The sequence below is a fragment of the Brassica napus genome, chromosome C6 (genome assembly GCF_020379485.1).
Source record: "Brassica napus cultivar Da-Ae chromosome C6, Da-Ae, whole genome shotgun sequence".
In the NCBI taxonomy this organism is placed as follows: domain Eukaryota; kingdom Viridiplantae; phylum Streptophyta; class Magnoliopsida; order Brassicales; family Brassicaceae; genus Brassica; species Brassica napus.
Genome location: NC_063449.1, coordinates 6,684,083 through 6,698,182, shown reverse-complemented (window position 1 = coordinate 6,698,182; position 14,100 = coordinate 6,684,083). Strand labels below are relative to the sequence as shown.

The window sequence follows — 14,100 nt, the reverse complement described above, 5'->3', positions numbered from 1 at the left end:
CAAGAACATTTTTTGGATTTATTCTTTACTTTTCAAAGAAAATTACAAGTTATGCCACTTACATTTAATTATTTATGTAAAAATAAATCAAAGATATAATTAATGGAAAAAAATGCATCCCCTCTCAACCATAATATCTACTTACCTTAATATGAAATCTTTATTATTTCACATATCCCCTCTTTTGTAAGAGCCATTAAATATCATATGATTTCACATATCCCCTCTTTTGTAAGAGACATTAATTATTATTAGATTTATAAATTTTATTAATGCATTATAGTTCTGTGAAGTTGGTCAACAGAAATCATAATAAAGTTGAAAAACATTTAAAAAAAATTAATTATAAAGATTTTTGTAATATATATCAACATACTATTATAACAAGAACACTTTTTTGGTTTACTCTTTATTTTTCAAATAAAATTACAAGTTATGCCATTAACAGTTAATTATATCTATAAAAATTAATCAAGGGTATAATTATAGACAAAAATGACTCAAACCATAACATCTACTTACCTTAATATGAAATTTGTATTATTTCACATATCCGCTCTTTTGTAAGAGATATTAAATATTATTAGCTTCTACAAAATCTTATATACTAAATATTTGTTCATCTCTCCTGGGTGTGTCACGTCATTAACTCGCGTCCCGTAAACGACACATGTCCAATTCTAAAAAAAGTTTTTCTGCTTTCGACTGAATATATATAGGCTATCTCGTTTTCATCGTTGGACTTTCTAAAAAGATTAGCTTTAAGCTCACATGTTTCATTTTCTTCTTCAATGCACCGTAAACAAAGCATCCAGAAAGTCGCTCTTTTGCTGCGAACCTGCAATGAAGATCCAACTGTTTGTCGGGTCCGAATAATTTTCCATCAAGAATAGTTAGGAGTCACCGTCATTATTTATTACTCCCTCGTTTCGATTTAAATGTCGTTGTAAGGAAAAATTTTCGTTTCAAAATAAGTGTCGTTTTAGAATTTCAATGCAAAATTTATTAATAAGATTCTCCACCTTATTTTTCTATATGTTGAAATATGGTTAGATGTATAGGTAATTGTGTTTTTATTTTGGAAATATACAAAATCATATGTTTTATTAATCTGTGCATAAACCTAGAACGACAACTAAAATGAAACGGAAGGAGTATTGATATATTATAGTTCTGTGAAGTTAGTTCTTTTAACCCACTTCACATTAACATAAATTTAATTATATTTTCTTAGAAATTTAGAAATTTCTAAAACATTTAGAAATTTCCATTAACATAAATTTAATTATAAATTTTTTTCTTTATATATATCAAGATTATTAAAATAAGAACACTTTTTGGGGATTTACCTTTTAGTTTTCAAATAAAGTTACAAGTAATGCTATTGACATTTAATAATTTCTATAAATACTAATCAATGCTATAATTAAAAACAAAAAAGGCGCAACAAACAACTTCAAATATGTCCTAATCTAAACGCTTCCCAGAATCCGAATGATGACAACAGGCTGGGAAGACACGCTCCATGCTAGTTGAGGAGGATTGCGTTGAAATCTATAGCCATCTTCAAGACCAACAAAAACAAACACTTTCATGAGGCACGAGAGAAACTCTTATCAAGCGCAGGCGGTAAAACAGTTCCCCAATCCAGCCACGCGCGCTACAAGGGAAGCTCAAACGGATAAGCGCTTGCTCTAACATAGTTCCGAAGAAATACCCTGAAGCTTCGAATATGAGGTGAGATGACTATAGAAATACTTCTTATAGGATACTTCTTTAAAATATAGAAATACTATAAATATATGTTTAATATATAGTAGAATATTTACTGAATTTGGATGGAAATGAGAAACATGACTCTTTTAAGTAACCATAGAGCCTTCTCACTCCTCAGCAACAAAACCAAAACCGAAGAATAACATCAAACGTGTAAAATAAAAAAGAGAGACGTGCGTCTCAAGGAAATAAAGAGACCATTAAAACCTGGTACTTTTCAACCTCCCCCACCACTTCATCTTCACTCTCTCCGCTGAACCACCACTTTCCCCACTCCCAAGTTTGCCAAGTATCAGTTTCGTTTCCCTTAATCTCCCTCCATAATCCTTCTTCCACGTGTCAAACATCTGTTTCAACCTTCTTAGCTCCCTCTCCGGATCCAAGTTCGCCTCCACCTGACCAGACTTCACTTCCATCAAGAACTTTGTGTCATCACCAAACACCTGAGCTCTCTGTCCGAACTCTTCTGCTAACCGGCTTATCACGCTTAAACCCACACCAACACTTCTTGTCCTCCCATGTGTCCTGAAATCACCGCCACTTCCTGATAACTCCGTTGCGTCGCTTGCGTTCACCGACGCATCAGAGTTTCTAGCCGAGTCCTCAACCTCTAGGCTTTTCTTTGCAATGGAAAGACTTGACTGCAATGATCTCATCTGCTTTTGCCAAATCTCTTCCATTGATTTCATCTTTGTTTCGTATTCAGACCACCTGTTGTCGTACTGCTGCAGTCTTTGTCGGAGAATGTCGTTCTCCTCTTCTTTCTCACGGAGAGCAGCTTCGCTTTTCAGAACCCTGCGCTGAAGTTCTGAAATTACTGATGCCTTCACCAGCACCTCGTCTGACTCATTTCTCTGCGTAAAGAATTTTAAGTCAAAACAATGTTCATTTTATAACCTTAAGTGAGATGCAAGAAAGTAATCTAGGACCTTGGTGCCTCCAGATTTTAGCCAACCAATATCCCCAGCACATCTTCTAACCAGCTCGCCACGAATTGCTGCGAGTAAATGAAACTTTTAACATCAAATACGTTTTGACATTTTACGTTTTAATCAAACCCATTTTTTACCTGACTGTATTACAACAGATGCATCAACTGTGGCTTTATACTGTCTCTTAGCAATTCTTCTCTTAACATGGCTTTGTATAGCAGAATAAGCTCTATGCCTCCGAAGTAACTCTGTGTATTCCTTTCTTACCTTTTCTCCACGAACAACTGAAACAACAGGAGGTATGAAGAAGCCGTAGCTCAAGTTAATCTGAAACAGTCTCTACTTATATTGAAATATTGAAATGAGACAAGGGGTTATACATGATTGAAGAACGGTAACTCTTCTTTTATGCTCTCTTAGACGACTCCGTGCTTGGTGCCCTCTAAAACAGCTTTGGAGACGTAAGATCCCATGAAGAGTGCGATTCCTTGTATCTTCAAGAACCCCAATCTGCATACGTGAGGCAAAACCTTGCAGTTAGAGTTTCTAAAGTTGTGGCTCCCTTCTAGAGAAAGTCAAGACATCAGAAGACTATCTATATAGTACCTGGCCAGTTCTGAAAAACAGTTTTGTGTAGCCGACTTGATACATCTCTGGCAAGATGTTGAACTGATGAAGAATTGCAACCGAAACACTAAGAGGATCTTTTGCTGCGATGCTCTCCAGCAGAAGGAAACCATACCTAAAGTGTGACACGGAAAACAACATGAATGCTTGACTATTACTCATGGTTCTAAAAATCGGTCTAGGCAGCAAATTGGTCCTAAACCGAAACGATTTCTTAAAATCTGATCTAAATGAATCTAAATCTGTAAAACTAAGTAATAATGTTGGTACAAATCCACAAATTTGTCTAGTTTTTTTTTTTTATTTTGTATATCTAGTTTTGATAACTCATCAAAAAAAAATCTATAATTAAGCCCCAAAACTAAAATATGTTATATAAATTTAGTATAATTAAATTAAATCAATAATTCATTAATGCCTAGTCCCGCCTAAGCCGAGAATAATCCGCCTAATCGCTAGCCTTTCCAAAGTGCCTAGTTATGGCCTAGCCATTTCTTGAACATTGCTATTACTATTAAAAAGTGCAGCTACTGAATACTGAGGGAGTTTGTCACCTTCGGGAAAATTTCTGATGAGACATCCTGGTAGGAAATCCAGACCGGGAGATTCTAACCACCTCTAGGACGCCACAACATCTTAGCTGCTGTAAGACAAGACCTTGCTCATACAACCCGGGAGACTGAACATTGTTTGGCTTTATGCAGCGAATGAAATGCGGTGTTGTGTTGCCTAGACGTTGCATCAATTGGAAAAGTTGATCCTGAAAAAATGTATCCAGGCATGGTCACTAACTATAGGATGATGAGAAGTCTCCTAAATAGAAGAAAGCTGTGTTTAAAGGCAAAAGTGACATACCTTAAATTTAGTTGCTACACTTAGTCGCTGAGAGTCAGCTCCACCTGCTTTGTATAAAGGACCAACAACAGGTTTTTCAGAATGAATGAGCATGCTAGAAGCGAAGGCTTGTGGAAGGTGGCAAGAGCAAGATGACAAGAGCTTAATTGAATCTGAATGCAGCAAATCCCGGTTCTTCTCTAGAAATCCAGTTGTCTCATATGTAACCTGAGTTTGGAAAAGCAAATAAAAATGAACCCACAGACCCAACAACATAACATGGCTTATGTTCTGTAAAACAGTGCCACTGGGTTTTCTCAAGCTTATTACCTCTCCAGCATAATGAGAAACCGTAAAAGTCTTCCCTCGATCTCCTCTAAAACAGGAATTAGCACTTAGGTGTTCCTTAAGCTTGTTTGCAAGTGTCAGATCTGTGCCATTAGGAAATGTGGATTCTTCATCCAGAAGCGAGAGCAGACCTAATGGTTTCTGCACACAAGTGATAATATACATCTCAACAATTTCCACGCAGCTTGATGATCTGAAGTCATCGCCAAACCTCATAACAGATATACCCATATGTAGCCTGTGATGGTATCACATTACCTTTTCAAAGAGACTGAGACAATTTTGGTTGTCCTCAAAATCAACCCTTGTCCAGTCAATACCATCCTGTATATATTCCTGGAAGAGCAAAAAGACATGTTAAGCCCTCAGAACTGTCTGTAACGTGAATGCTCAACCATATCAGAAAGGGGCAACTTTACCTCCTGCTCCAGCTTGAATAGATGACGATTAAAGTGTTGCTGCAATCTCTCATTTGCATAATTTATACAGAACTGTTCAAAACTGTTCTTCTGCAATATGTGAAGTAATTATTCAGCAACATTGACAATGGTACAAATTTTAAACAGAATATGCATACACCAAACCATTTTCTAATAAAATCTATGACCGTTCTTTCTCATCATGCAATGTGGACACATCCACTAGTTGATATTTTAGAAAGATAAGGTAAAATCTCAATGAGAAAATAGTTCCTAAGCATTCAGATTAACTTAAAGAGAGACCAAAAGAAGAATACATCAAATGATTCAAAGCCATAGATATCCAGAATGCTGATGGATCTGCCAGTCCTCCTTTTTCCCACCGCAAGAGATTTGTTTATCTGTTCAACCAGCCAGTCAAATAGGCAGGCATATATTGACTTTGCTAAAGCATCTCTTGCGTCAATTGCCTGAAATTAGATTTATAGAATCTCAGCACACAAAGGAATAAAATAAGTCATTATCTCCAGAAGGAATACTCATGTACTGCAAGGCTTGATGCCAAATAAATAAGAAGCATAGATCATGACTACACACGCTACTCAGAATACACTTAGTCACAAAAAGAAAACTAAATGCAAGCGATTCTTTGTAAACGACCTACCTGCGATAGTGTTAGCTTCTGTATAATTGTGTCATTTCTAACTTTCATATTACGATTCGATAGAGCTAGCTTTAGCTCATTGATGTTGCATCCAATCAATTTAGCAACAGTTGACAAACCTGAAGAAAAAAAACAAAAAATACACCACTTAAGTTAGCAAGCTTGTGCACGTCGCCAGATAAGCCGCAAATATTAACCAGTAAACTTGAAATAACCAAAATCATTTTCCAAGAGAAGGATACAAAAAAATTTAAAGGTGACATTTTCGAACACATTATACAGAATAACAGAGTAACCATCAGTATCTAAGGAATGAAGAGACTCACTTTCATCTTCCTCAGGTTCAACGTGGTTTTCATTGTCAATAACGGTGAAAGAAACATTCCCCAGCCATAGTACTGCTGCAAGCATTGCAAACACGCTTTCTTGATCTTCTTTACTAACGTGCACAATGTCTAGAGCTTCCTGTAACAGCAAGTTTTTCAATCAAACGCTCAATAGAAAGAAAGAACAAATTAAATTGACTGAATGTTGTTTACCGTGACAGCTTGAAAACGTTCAGCGTCATCAACTCCGTTAATTGAATAACAATTGCTTTGTTGCAAATATTTATACTCTTCTGCGCTTGTCAAATTTAGCTTCTCTGTTTTGACAATGAGTGGAATAAAAAAAGTCAGATATACAATACAAAGTCAGTTATACCATAATTTTTTTTTAAAGAGAGTTGTTATAAGCTATTTATAGGATTCAGATTTTACAAATCATACCTCTAAGCCTAGGTGAAGCTCCAGCACAAAGCTGATAAAATATATGATATGACCTTTCTCCTTTCGCACATTGAACCACTCTAGACTATTAAAATGTGTCAGAATTAAAAGAAAGTATGGCAATGTTACCAAACTATGTTTCGAAGCAGCTAAAACAATATAGAGGAGCTTACCTTTTCTAGTAAAACTGCAAAATTTGAAGAAGCAGCAAAAAGAAACTAAGTCAGCATTTGTATATGAAAAAAAGAATAAACATTGTTCTGTAGCAACTACAAGGATTATGCTTACATGTTTGGACTTTAGCACCGGATATTTTTCCTGTTTCACTAAAATGAATCTCTATCAGCTTCCCCTGTCAAATTTAACATCAAAGAAATATTATGAGACAAACAAAGGACCAAAGCTTCAATAGACAATGGGGATTGGGGGCTTACAAAACGACTAGAATTATCGTTTCTCAATGTTTTTGCATTCCCAAATGCTTCCAAGATGGGATTAGTCTTTAATATCTCATACTCGATCCCACTTCCACCTCCAAGAGCAGCCAGGTACTGCATTGCTATCTTTGCTGTCTCAGTTTTCCCTGCTCCACTCTCTCCACTGTATTCAAAAACGTATCTTGTGAGCACAAGCGAATACTTTTACTTAAGTTGTAACTGTCAACTTTATAGGAGGAAATTTTAACTAACCTTATAATGATGGATTGGTTAACTTCATCTGAACGGAAAACGAAAAACGATAAGAATGAAAATATAGAGTGCAATACGTTAACCAATTTAAAGAAAGATGATCCCACCTCGTATCATTTCACGGATAGCTGTATCAGCAATAGCATAGACATGAGGGCTCTCATTTGATCTTTTCCTGTATGCTTCAATGTTGCTATTTCCATACAAAGGAACCTCTTTGAAGGGATTCACAGCCACTAGAACGGGCCCTGCTTTTGTCTATCACCATAAAGAAATAAACTCAGAAAAGAAATAAACAAATTTTACTATAGAATTCAAGGTACTAAATTAGCAGAAACGGCTTACATAGATCATGTCTTGGTTGTACCTATACTCAAGGTTGTATAACACTGCTGGTTCATTTAAGTAACTCAGTTGCATGAGATCGTCTACTCCATCAAGTATATCAGGATTTGCAGGTACTAGAGTCTCTGACATGACTTTTAACACCTGTTACATAGATTCTGATCAAACACTAAAAATAGTATCAACATCTAAATCAGGGAATTAAAAAAAAATTCACATACATTTCCCTCAGGTAGTTTAACAACAGACTCTTCTCCTGAAGTTGACAACACCTTCCCCAGCTCCCAGTTACCACATGGAAGTTGGACCCAAAATTGCAGTACCTGAAAAAGAATGTTTTGCTCTAATGTTTGTTGGACCAACCAAAAAAATCAACCTTAAGCATACCTTCTTCCGAGCATATACGCTTGTGTCGCTCCACCTGCGATCAGTACTCCGAGGCAAGGGCACAACAGGATCTTCATTTGAAACGCTATATGGTGAATCTTCATTACCATTATCCACTCCCCCAACAGAATCTCTAGTTCCCTTGAACCCATTCTTCAAGTGACCATTTCGTGGAATGGTCACAGAAACACTTGATCCAGAGGAGGAGTTTTCAAGGGTATCAGAGAGTGGTGGTGAACCAAGAAATCTATAGTCCGCCGGCATCGATTTAAGTGACTGAACAGATGGTTTAACCTTGTGGGACATTTTTTCCTGTGTAAAAGAGAGGGAGAGAGAAGTGTTTAGTTCAAAAGAAGAGAGACCAGAAAGACTAAAGCACTTGTGGTTTGCTTTTAGAAGAAGGGACCATACTTTTAGGAGGATGTAGACTAAAGTGATTGTTCAGTCGCTATTACAACCAAGTAAAAAGTGAAAAGATTGTAAGATTAGGCAATCTACGGAAATAATCTAAAGTGAAATGTAGAGACTTTCTGGTTCCCCTGTCTAAAATTAAGTAAAAGCAATGCAAGAACCAATGGATTCACCTCAAGATCTCACTCAAAATAACAAATCTTAAGTCTTGTTCTTACACAGCTTTTTATCTGATGAGATCTAAAACAAACCAGTTTAAGACTGAATCTCATATCATGATTTTTAAAACCGAAAAAGAACCACCTTACTTCAGCACATGACCGCTTCCATTTTGTTTTCTTGATTTCATTAGAAAAGATCAAAAAGAGTAAAGATTGGAAGCTGTGGAATTAATTACCTTTTTAAATAAATCAGTAACCACTTTTAATGGTGTGTGAGACTCGAGATTCACAAGAATTTGGTTTCCCCGATGAGATCGATCTTGGACATAGACACAAACATTCAAACCTTCTTTATGAATTTCCGTGACTGTAAAACGTAAGACTCAGGAAACGATGAACTCAACGAAGGAATGAATATAAGAGGAAACACTTAAAAGGAGACAGAATATATATATAAATATATATATATATATATATAACACTTTGGAAGGGTTTTAAAGCAACAAATTAACAATGGTGGTGAGTGAGAAAATTTGAGGGGGGGGATCAGAAAATTTGGAGAGAAAAATCGGGAGGTGGAAGAAGGAGATGCAACTTCTTTTTCTCTGCTTAGTAAAACTGTTTTCCTTGTAATTTTTAATTTTTAATTTAATTAGTCCATCCGACAGTTTTGAATGTCTTTTTTGGCCACCACCACCACCACCAGTGGAATTTTCAGCACCTCACGTGGTGGTAATTCCTATTGTACCCTTTGATATTTTTCTTAACCGATTTATTTTGTTTTTAAATGTACAAAATATTTTCCTCATTTAATGATTGTTTAAAAAAAAAATTAAAATTATACTAAACGGAAATATTGTTTCAAATTTTTTTCCAAAACTTTCTCTTACAAATGATTAAATACGTTACGAGGAATTATTGGAATTGTATCTAAAATGATAATCAGTGTTATATCCTCTGTTCAAAAACGCGGGCGCCTAGCCGAATAATCGGCCGCCTAAGCGTTTAGCGTCAGGGTTCCGTGGCGAATAAGCTCAAGTCGGCTTATTTAATCGGACCCTACTAATTCGGCCGCGTAATCTGATTAATCGGTACTATACCGATTTTTAACCGATTATTTCTGCGTAATTTTAAACTTTATTGGAAGTTATTGAGCTTTATTAGCCCAGCTTATAGATTAACGAAGGGAGCTTGAATTTATTTATAGATGTCTCGAGAAGTGTTTCTGTTTATAATAGTCGATGTGGGACTAATTAGGTTTTCAAGTTTTTCCGTTTTTTCTTTGCTTTATATTTTCTCATTTGACAGGATTAGAATACATCACACTAAATACCTGTGTTCTAATATTTTATATTTTGACAGATCTTATTGGTTCAGTTTTTACCAATAGAAATCTAGAACGTGTGACTTTGATGATATTATACAAATATAGTATATTTGTACAATGTATGTGAAATTAATTTAGTTTGTTTGTCTGAATATTTGTAACTGGAAACATAAATTTATTTTAACAATGAAATTTTGTTAGAATTTCATATATATAGTTTTCAGTATTAGTATATACCCAAATTATCACATTATAATATATTTTATATTATATATTGGATTTTAAATACAAATAGAATAAAAATTATTAATAAATTAGTCCCCGCGTATACCCCGTTTAATCCCCGATTTTTTGGTAATTCGCTAGGCCCGGGACTGCCGCCCGACTAGCGCCTAACGTAGTTTCGAACAGGGGTTATATCTAACTTTTACCTGTTCATATTCCATAGAAATATGAATTTCCATTGATAATTTTAGAAGGGGGGGAATTAACTGAAACAAATAGAAGACTATCAAGTAAGAAACAGTTAGTTAGTTGGTTAATTAATTAGACTTGGTCCATGTTTTGATCACTTCTCCGTATTATGTAGTCAACTAAACATTTTAATAAGTTTTAAAAAAAAACTAAACATTTTAATATATACAACCTGAGAATATCTTAGCTTATATTCGTTTCACTGTTACTTATAAAACTTCGGCCTTGTTTTTCAACAAGATTAATAATAACTGGTAGTTAGCTAGTGTGCCGAACGAACAAACATTTTTTTTTTGCCAAAAGAACATTAAGATCATGATAAAGACTGATGCAGACCCCAAACTCCAAGTGTTTGAGTTAGTACATTCTAGGAAACACCTTGACATTCTGAGGTTGCGATAAATCCTATCTATCCATTCCACACTGTACTATAGATGTCAATTTAAGGATTTGGTACAACATTTTATTATAGACTGAATCATTAAAACGAACATAGAGACCAATCATGCCCGAACTTATTACAGAACAACAACCACAATTTGATAGAAATTACAGTACATATTTTTTTTTAAACTCAATTTCGTAATATACATACCCTAATGAACCGAAAAGTATAGACATTTTGATATGTATAAAGAAATTTAAGTGAAACCTCTCACTAAAAGCAAATATACAGTTTTCTTCTCCTTGCAGGTTTTTTGGAGTGTGTAAACAAATGGCTTCTTTACACGTTTTCTTCCAATCCAAGCAAAAGAGACTTTTTGGTTGTAACTGCACACAAACAAAACCAATCATTGAGTTTAGCTTTAAGGAAGAGAACAACAACATGAAGCAACTAACCGCCATCTTATGCAAATCAATCCCACGAGCTATGACAACACATATGTTGTGACCAGCCACCTCAGACACGGTTCCATGGTACTAAGAGGCCTACCCCCAGATATAAAGTTTAAATGCAACATACTAGACCGGTTAGGCTCAAGATGGCTTAATCACCATAGTTAGCAAGTAATGTGCCATAATCGAAAACGTACAATCAACCAATGTCGTAGTAAGAAGTTATCCTCAAATAGATCTAAGTTCGAAAAACCTCCGCTTGTTCAGCACCAAAATCAAAAACAGAGGCAAACAAGAAGTGTCAATTCGACAAGTTGATGAGAAAATCACATTCCAGAGCGTCAAGACATAAACTTCAAGCTTGTAAGCAAAACAAAGAAACTCAAAACATAACAACATCTTACTACAATGAACATTTTCCCTCATACAAAGCTTCAACATCAAACCAAACCAAAACAAAAGTAATGAGTTTGAGCATTATATATACCGAATCAGAGACTCTCAATACATCCAAAACTCATGCATCGCAGCTAAAAGTAAGCAAGAGAAGACTATACTTCAGCATACGTTAATCTACAATCTTATTATACCTTTTCGTAGATCACTTCAAACATTACTCTTATAATCACTCTACTTGCTGAGTCCAATAAAAAAATAACTCTACTTATCTTCGAACAATAAAAAAACTATAAAGTAAACTACTTTGCACACAGACAACAAAATAAATAAATAAATAACACATTGGTCGGAACCAAGATTCGCCAAGCACAAACCTCAATCCAATTCGTCTTGCCTAGTATCCATATCAGACCCACTCCCAGAATCCGAACCCGCATCCTGTCTTCTAAACGACCAAGGAAACGATACACTAAACCTCCTCTCACCCTCTCCTCCCCCACTCGTCTGACCTCCTCCACGCCTCCTATTCTCATAATCAACATCGTCCGTAGGCAACTCATGCCTACAAACAGGACACGTGTTATGCAGCCGCAGCCACGGAAGCAAACAATCGTGATGGTACACGTGTCTGCACGGCATCTCCTTAACACCGACCCCATCCTCAAACTCCTCCATACAAACCGCACACTGTTTCTTATCCGATCGCAACATCTCCTCCGTCAATTTAACAGTAGGTAACGCCTCGACGGCGGATTTCGAAGCCGGAGGGGGTCCGTAACGGTTCGGATCGTCTTCCCCTAGCTGCTGGATCAGATCCTCGAGACCACGGCCAAAGAAGTAATCCCCGTGGTGGTGGTGGTGATTCTCGAAGAGCATTTGAACGTTGATGCCGCTTGATTGGAGCTGCTGGAGGTGGCTGTGGATGAAGCTCACGGGATCGAATGCGTCGGGGTCGTGATCGAGATTCGTGAAGTCCATGACTGGGATGAAGGGGAGGCGGGACGAGGGTGGAGGATCTGAGATCGGGAAGATGAGAATGGGGATTGGATCTGTGTATTCTTCGAGGAAGCCTAGGTTGCAGAGCGGACAGAAAGGATCGGCGGCGGAGGAGATGGTGATTGTGATTGTTTGGTTGCATTGGTGGCAGAAGAACATCTTGTCCGTCTCCGCCGCCGCGACGGAGGATTCGGTTGAGTTTCCGGCGGATGACATGATCGGGAATCTTGGGAAGTTCAGACACGTTGGAGAGAGAGAGAGAGAGAAAGAAGTTCAATCCAATCTGTATGGGTTGCCTACGGTTTTGATCCAAACCAAACGTGCCGAACCGAAATCGAACTTAACCGTAAAATTATCGGTTTAATTTGATTAGATTTTTTAGTGTCCGGATTAACCAGAAAATCAAACCACCCAACCCAAATACCCCCCCCCCCCAGTCAACGCCTAAAGTTCTGATACAGTTCAGATATTACGGTTTAGAAATCTACAATCCTCTTAAATATTTTTTATATTTGTTCAAAAAAAAATTATATTTGATTCGAATTTGAATTGATAAGCTTCGTTTTTATATATTTCAGAAAACTGAATATCTGAATTTTATTTTAAAATCTTAGCATATTTTCCCGTTATTGTTTTTTTTTCACTAAAGATTTGATTATAGTTCTGGCTGATATTTCAAGGTTTTGTGATTATGGCCTTTCGTTTGTTTATCTATCGCACGACTTTTTGACATGTAAGGTTGTTATTCGTTTTGTTTTTTGCATAACCTGCGGCCAATCGCACTATCCGTTTTGATGTCGTACGATTGATCGGGTTCCGATTCAAATCGTCCAAAAAACAACGACTAAAAATTAAAAAAAAAAGTTCGCGCGACTGGTCGCAGATTGCAGGTCACACGACACGTAAACAAACATAATTTTAATCGCATGTCGAAGGTTTAGTCGGAAGTCACAGATCGCGCGACACGACGAACGTAGTTTTAGTCGCATGTCGTAAGCCGCGCGACACGTAAACGAACATCGCCTATGTAAAGCCATGAAAATAAAAAAATTGTCAATCAATTCTTTTATGTTTTAAAAATTTGTAAAGTTTAAAAAGTCTACTTATAGAAAAAATGTTTTTTGTTTACTTTTTTTCCGGCCACTTGTTACCACGTTAAAGTTTTTCTTTTCTTCAACTTTTTTTTTAAACCTGACTCACTAATTTTTTTTATCTTTTGTTCATTTTTGACAAAAAGACAATGCTACTACAAATATGAGAAACATTATAAACGATTTTAAAGTCGACAATTTTACATATCTTATAAGTATTCACTTTTGAATGCATCACCTGAGCCCGCCTTATTGGATCCATGCTTGACGGTACTCCTTGCGCCATAATACATATCTCTTGTAATTTTTTTCTCCATTAATTCGCATAATTTCACTTTCTTAGGAACTCGAAACCTAAACCTCCTGGTGTAAAAGCACTAAACCACTAGATCAAAGAGAGCTTCCACAAATTATTTATCATTCATTAGTTAGGTTTTTAACATCAAGCAAAAGTCATAATCTACTATTATCAGACATTAGTTTGTTAAAAACCTAAAAATTATTGTATACATAATTGAAAATATTTATGAATGATTCAGTGGCCGCTAAAATGATTCTTCCAGATCTAGCGTCTCTTATGAAAGTTCGTCCCAAATTGCAATCAAATAAGTATTAT

General features: G+C 36.2%; 2 protein-coding genes across 4 annotated transcripts in view; both read right to left on the bottom strand.

The window, feature by feature from the left end:
- Positions 1-9,009, bottom strand: part of LOC106406058 (myosin-3) — a 48,477-nt gene extending 39,468 nt beyond the window's left edge. The window contains exons 1-24 of one of the 2 annotated variants that reach the window (XM_013846654.3): positions 8,597-9,009; positions 7,789-8,100; positions 7,623-7,724; positions 7,402-7,545; positions 7,164-7,314; positions 7,057-7,084; positions 6,802-6,967; positions 6,656-6,719; positions 6,541-6,554; positions 6,368-6,452; positions 6,140-6,243; positions 5,927-6,065; positions 5,601-5,719; positions 5,254-5,406; positions 4,937-5,026; positions 4,776-4,853; positions 4,500-4,658; positions 4,191-4,397; positions 3,890-4,095; positions 3,315-3,450; positions 3,089-3,218; positions 2,846-2,992; positions 2,706-2,773; positions 1,791-2,630 (exon numbers count right to left, since the gene is read on the bottom strand). In XM_013846654.3, the coding sequence (XP_013702108.1) occupies positions 1,977-2,630; positions 2,706-2,773; positions 2,846-2,992; positions 3,089-3,218; positions 3,315-3,450; positions 3,890-4,095; positions 4,191-4,397; positions 4,500-4,658; positions 4,776-4,853; positions 4,937-5,026; positions 5,254-5,406; positions 5,601-5,719; positions 5,927-6,065; positions 6,140-6,243; positions 6,368-6,452; positions 6,541-6,554; positions 6,656-6,719; positions 6,802-6,967; positions 7,057-7,084; positions 7,164-7,314; positions 7,402-7,545; positions 7,623-7,724; positions 7,789-8,094 (3,450 nt within the window). In that variant the 5' untranslated portion in view covers positions 8,095-8,100; positions 8,597-9,009 and the 3' untranslated portion in view covers positions 1,791-1,976. Of the gene's footprint in view, positions 1-1,790; positions 2,631-2,705; positions 2,774-2,845; positions 2,993-3,088; positions 3,219-3,314; positions 3,451-3,889; positions 4,096-4,190; positions 4,398-4,499; positions 4,659-4,775; positions 4,854-4,936; positions 5,027-5,253; positions 5,407-5,600; positions 5,720-5,926; positions 6,066-6,139; positions 6,244-6,367; positions 6,453-6,540; positions 6,555-6,655; positions 6,720-6,801; positions 6,968-7,056; positions 7,085-7,163; positions 7,315-7,401; positions 7,546-7,622; positions 7,725-7,788; positions 8,101-8,596 lie in introns of those variants that run through there. The other variant, XM_048759528.1, reaches the window with a different exon arrangement.
- A 1,593-nt stretch (positions 9,010-10,602) lies between these two features.
- LOC106402354 (E3 ubiquitin-protein ligase RING1-like) lies at positions 10,603-12,960 on the bottom strand. Of its 2 annotated transcripts, XR_001280654.3 has the most exons (3): positions 11,772-12,960; positions 11,002-11,091; positions 10,603-10,932 (listed from the first exon to the last, which is right to left on the bottom strand). XR_001280654.3 is itself a non-coding variant. In XM_013843066.3 (2 exons), exon 1 carries the CDS (start codon positions 12,607-12,609, stop codon positions 11,773-11,775), a length of 837 nt encoding a protein of 278 aa, XP_013698520.1. In that variant the 5' UTR covers positions 12,610-12,960; the 3' UTR covers positions 10,603-10,932; position 11,772. The 2 variants fall into 2 exon arrangements, 1 of the variants encoding a protein (XP_013698520.1); XM_013843066.3 differs by lacking the exon at positions 11,002-11,091.
- Positions 12,961-14,100: the final 1,140 nt, after the last annotated feature.